The 5,575-nt window shown below is 52.9% G+C and overlaps 1 protein-coding gene across 1 annotated transcript in view; it reads left to right on the top strand.

Annotated features, from left to right (window-relative positions):
* Positions 1-3,069: 3,069 nt before the first annotated feature.
* Positions 3,070-5,575, top strand: part of LOC119385308 (uncharacterized) — a 25,970-nt gene continuing 23,464 nt past the window's right edge. Inside the window, exon 1 of the mRNA XM_049413945.1 lies at positions 3,070-3,577. Coding sequence (XP_049269902.1) covers positions 3,070-3,577 — 508 coding nt within the window. The remainder of the gene's footprint in view (positions 3,578-5,575) is intronic.

Below are 5,575 nucleotides of genomic sequence, written 5' to 3'. Positions count from 1 at the left end.
GCGCTACGCCGACGTGCGGGACCGCCTCCGCGAAGCCATGCTCGGCTTGGTGAAGACGGAACGCGAAGGCGAATCGGTCGACAGGGCTTCGTTGAAGAAGGCGTGCGAAATGCTCATAGTGTTGGGACTCGACTCGAGGTCTGTCTACGAGGAAGACTTCGAGGTGCCTTTCCTCGCCGAGTCGGCCCAATTCTACGCCTTCCTGGGACAACAATACATCAAAACTAAGGACGCTTTTGAGTACATTGCCCTATTGAACAACACATCAACGAAGAGTCCGAGCGGTCGAAGCAGTGCCTGGATGATTCCACCGTGGTTCCAGTCGTGCAGGTGGTACAGAAGGAGCTCATCGGAAAACACATGAACACAATTGTAGACATGGAGGACTCGGGCGTCCAGCATATTCTCAACAGCAGTATGACTGAGGACCTGACTCGTCTATTTCGGTTCTTCAAGTGCGTGCAAGGCGGCGTCAAAACCTTGCTCGACTGTGTCAGCAAGCACCTGCGAAATCTAGGAAGATCTATCGTGAATGAGCACGGGGACTCGGTTAGTCTCATACCGGAAATGATGGACCTGAGAGACCGTTTCGACTACTTTATCCAGCACTCCTTCGACGATGATGAAGACGTCAAGAAGGCAATCGCTACCGACCTTCAGCACCTACTTGGTTTGACAAAGAAATCACCCGAGCACCTGGCTTCGTTTGTAGACGACATGATGCGAAAAGGAATTAGGCACATGCCAAAGCAGGAAATAAACCAGATCCTAGACAAAGTTATGGCGATATTTCGGCCCCTGTCGGTGTTGCTTGTGTCGTGCATTTGAACTCTGGACATTCCTCTCCCGTGTTTTGTCATCTGTCCCTCTCTCTAACCTTTTTTTCGCTTTCCTTTCTCATTCATTCTTTCTTCTAACTTCTTACTCTCATCTTTCTCTCTTATTCACTCTGCACTTTCTTTCCTGTCTTTCACCTCACTTCATTGGGCATGCCAATGCCACAACGTCTCTGACTCATTATTCATTAAAAAAGAAGCCTGCTGGGTTTCTGTGCTCGTCGTCCCAACACCTTAGGACCCATATGCGTTATCGTTGCCCATAATTTTCATTCTTTTGTCTAATTGGCTTTTCTTTCAAATTTGCGCTTTGGGTTATATTTCAACCCCGTTTCATTTATTTTATTGGCTTTAAACCTGGTATGCTTCGGCAGGAACAGGTCTTTCCGATGACTTTATTTTTGTTTTTATTTTTATTCTAACAATGGGAATGAATTTTACTTGGGCGGCACTTCTTTCAGGCAAGTAGCTGCAGGAGGAGCGTTGTCACATATAGGAGGTGACAAAGATAATGTGGTGGAAGAAAAGGAAGACGACAAGCGTAGCATGAGTATAACCGCACGACCAGAAGAGGAAAACGAGGTCGAAGATATAAAATAAGAAGGTAACGTGGCGATGGGGGCCCTGGGTGTTCGATCGTGAGCGCGTCGCCGGCCTGTGTTCCGGGCGCTCCGGCTCCCTTTCTTCTACGGCATCGCACCGTAGTCACCGGCCATTCAAGGACACGTCCTAGGAAATGGATGGCAGGCGTGAACACCCGCATAGGCCAGGGAGCGTCATCGGCTTGTGCACCGAGCGCTTCGTCCCACGGCACCGCTCCCTCGGCCTCGCCTGAGCCAGCCCTGTTCCCGAGAAACGCTGGCCAGCTCAAGAACCTACCTGCGACGCACAGTTCGTTGAACTGCGAGCCTCCCAGCCTCAACGATAACGCGAACTCGCGTTCCGCACAAGAGAAAGACGGCGTCACCGGCTCGGACGCCGACGTTAACGCCGCTGCAGTGTCCCCGACAACTTCTCACCTCATCGTGCATCGGCACAGAACGCCGTAAGTGGTTTGAGCGAAGAACTCTCCGTATTGTATATAGATGCTTGTTTCCTTTACTGGTTCTTTTTGTGACAGCTTTGTTTAACGCTGGTGTTTTTAGTTGTTCTAGGGATAATGTGTGTTTTCCTTTAGGGTGTATAATTAAAATAGGTGTGTCTAACACTCTCGCCTCATCCGTTCCTTCTGGCCGACTGTTGTCCGGAGATCCGTGACAAGCGTGTACAGTGTCGGGCGGGGAGTCAAATTGACTGGGGCGGCACATCTTTCAACCAATCAGCTGCACGAGCGTGTACAGCGTCGGGCGGGGAGTTTGACTGTCTCACGCACAGTCTCACGAGCGCTCGTGAGACTGTGCTCGTTAATTTAAGACCTGTCGTGACGCTAGGCTTAGCTGCCATGATGGGCGCGCATCGCTGAGGAGATGAGCACCCCTAGCTCAACTAACGCCATTTCGCCCGCCGGGTCGAGTTCCCCTGACCTGGCAGATGTCTCCGGCGCGTCCTCCGCCGCATTTCCTGCAGCGGGTAATGATTTATTGGATGAAATTGTCGATCCCAATCGTCAGGAAGGAATACATCTCTCCATCAGACCCGACCCGCTACAGCTACCAGAAGTCAGAGGCATATACCCGCTACGCCTCCCGAGGACGAGGACGCGATCTCGTCCGTTTCTCAAACCACTGCCGTCCCTTCTGCGTTGAGGTCAGACCTTGGCACGCGGGTGCAGACGCGAGCGCGGGGGACAGAGGAGGAGCTATCACGCTACTGCGTTGAGATGGGCAATCGGATTCTCGTTCACGCGCGCCATTTTATCATGGCCCACGTATTCGAGTTAGTGCAACTATGCTCTGACTTGAAGGCTGACGCAGCCTCGGAGCGCGGTGCGGTCATGGCATTGCAGGGCCAGCTACTGGAGACGCGGCGCGAGGCGGCTGACCTCCACAGGCGAGCCATCCTGGCCGAGGCAAGGACGACAACCCAGCCACTTCCTGACACCGCCTACTCTCCTGTGGCCATGGCATCTTCACAGCCACGACCCGGTCTCCCCGCGGGGCCTCACGCCGGACTCCTGCCGGGCTCTGCGATTCCTCGTGCTGCCCTGACGTACGCGGCGGCATTCCAGGCGGGTGCTGCCGCTACTGCAACGCCTTCCACACCAGACGGCCTCGCTTAGGGACCGGCCTCGGCTATGCACGAGCACGGGGCCTTCGTGACCCCCATCGCTCCTTCTGCGACACCTGCCCGGGACCCCTTGAGGCTTCTCAAGGCCAACATCGACCCGATGACCCACGACATCCGCGATTTGACACTCCAACACACGAGGTATGGCCTTACTGTGTTTGCTCACTCGCGCGACACACTCACCAACATGAGACAGGCCATTGCCGATAATGCGATCACTTGCGCCGCACTCTCCATCAGAATCCCCGACAAGCGCAACCCCCACCTACGCTTTTGGGGCGTCGACCCAGACATATCGACCGACGAGTTTATAGACCGCGTCAGAGAGCGCAATCCCCAACTCCAGCTCGATCCGCAGAAGTGCAAAGTTAGGGCGTCATTCAGGGAACGCTCGGGCACTTCGGCAGTTATTGTTGAGGTAGACCCCGACGCGTTTGCACGCATCATGAGCCAGCAGCGCATTTCGGTGGGCTGGACTTCGGACCGTGTGACCGAAGACCTCCACTTGGCCACGTGTACGTTTTCAGCGACGCACGACCATGGACGTAGCTCGTGCCCGGTTAGAAATGACCCTGCGCGCGCAGTTTGAATGCGCTGCGCTACCGAGGGTCATTTGGGCACTGCTTGTTCAGTCCGCCTCGGTGACCCTTCAATCAATTGTGCGGAGTCCAGACGCGCTGGCCTCGAAGCAGAGGGTCACCCTACCGGGTCCCCCTGTCCGCTGCTGCTTGATCGAGTAGCGCGCTGCGAGCCAGGACCAACTATGGCTTCGCGTAGTGGCAGTTCGTCTGCCGCTAAGGGGGACTGCGGGGTGCCGCCTGCGTCCGCTGCATACAGATCAACTTGGGCCATGCGAAACGGGCATTCACAACGTTTCTGGACACGATGGCGATGCGCGACGTCCGTGTCGCGGCGGTCAGTGATCCTTACAGGCCGTCCAGACGACTTCCTGCCCTGCCGCACGGTCACCTAGTGTATGCAGTGGCGGACGATCCTGTAGCCATTATAATTACACGTCATCCGCCATTTGACGTATGCCCTGTTCACGTTTTTTCCGCATAGTATTTCGCACTAATTATTCAGCTTTATCGATTTTCTTTTTTTATTTTTCATGCCTTCCGCATCAACACTCTTCCCCCATACACCCGCATTGTCTGGGTTCCGGGTCACGAGGGCCTCGAGGGGAATGAAGCGGCACACGCCGCGGCCCGCAATTGCATCAACCGGCTTCCCCACACGAAATTCGAGGCACCTCTCAAACAAGAATAGGAGCAGAAGAAACCGAAACGTGCCCTTAACACCACGCCTTGCTGCAACACTATCGGCTTGAACGGAAGTTCTGCCCTCCCCCCCATCCCAAACTTTCAAGAGACGAAGGCACGGGCTACAGAGGACTTCAAAGCAACTCATTTATGCACGGCTTTCTATTGCATCACTTAAAACCAACGTCGTACGACTACATCTGCCCACACTGTAATGTGGCAGACACCCTAGCGCACCTTCTGCTGCAATGCAAAGGCAGCAACCCAGCCATACAAGCAGCAGTAACAGATGCAGACACAAACCTCCTTAGTGAAGCGTGGGAGGCTGAGATCTCGAAGCCGGATCTGGTCGACCAGCGCAGGCGGTCCAAGCCAGAGGGTTTCTGGAATAAGGGACCCTCCCACATTCACTTACTGGCCAGCTAATAAACGTTTTTCTTCTCTCTCTTCCGTGTGAGCCCTCTTTCCTGTCTATCTAGGTATGAAATGAGGAATCTAACATTATAGGATGCTGGATATCGTGTAACTAAATGGCCGGAACGTGTGGTCTTAAAAAAATGGTCGGTGCGTCCTACTGCCGGATCAACGGAGGGGTCCTCCACCATAGTTGGCAATCATAAAACCGTAAAGCAGGACGCCCACCACAGAAAATATTGTAGCTGACAAAGTAAGGCACAGAATAACCAAGTTTTGTTAAGAAACGTTAAAGAGAAATTGCGCCGTCCCTTCGAAATAAATCAGGTTTTAAGGACGACGCGGCCTATTAGAGACAAACATATGCGTGACACACGAAGTAATTTGTTAGGCTGATCTCAATTGTAGTATAATGCAGCGTAAAATAACACCCGATTTCTCGAAATGAGATTATTTTCTCGGACATACGAAAATTTCGTCGTCACCTACGTCTATACACGGACATTATGCTTGTCTGCGCGTGGAAGCGCCTGTGCCTGCTGTGTGGTATGAGCGACATAAAAGTAATTCCTTTCATGTTATTAGTTTCCATTCGCCAGCATGGTGAAGAGATAGATTTCAGGTTGAACGCTTTACACAAATGACGGAGGCCGACCGCCGCAATCCCGCATTGTTTATCAGTTGCAGGAGCACTAAGTGTCACGTAAACTTAAGGGCAAAATAACTGTCAGTAAATTCAATTAATACTATTGCAATGAGTTCATTGAACGTGCAGGCAGACAACGAACTGGTAAAGTATCTTTTTTTAGCAGTTCAGATCATTGCGGCAGCTGGCGG

Source organism: Rhipicephalus sanguineus, chromosome 3 (genome assembly GCF_013339695.2).
Source record: "Rhipicephalus sanguineus isolate Rsan-2018 chromosome 3, BIME_Rsan_1.4, whole genome shotgun sequence".
NCBI classification, from domain to species: domain Eukaryota; kingdom Metazoa; phylum Arthropoda; class Arachnida; order Ixodida; family Ixodidae; genus Rhipicephalus; species Rhipicephalus sanguineus.
The sequence above is the reverse complement of the archived record's forward strand: the minus strand, read 5'-3'. Positions and strand labels throughout refer to the sequence as shown.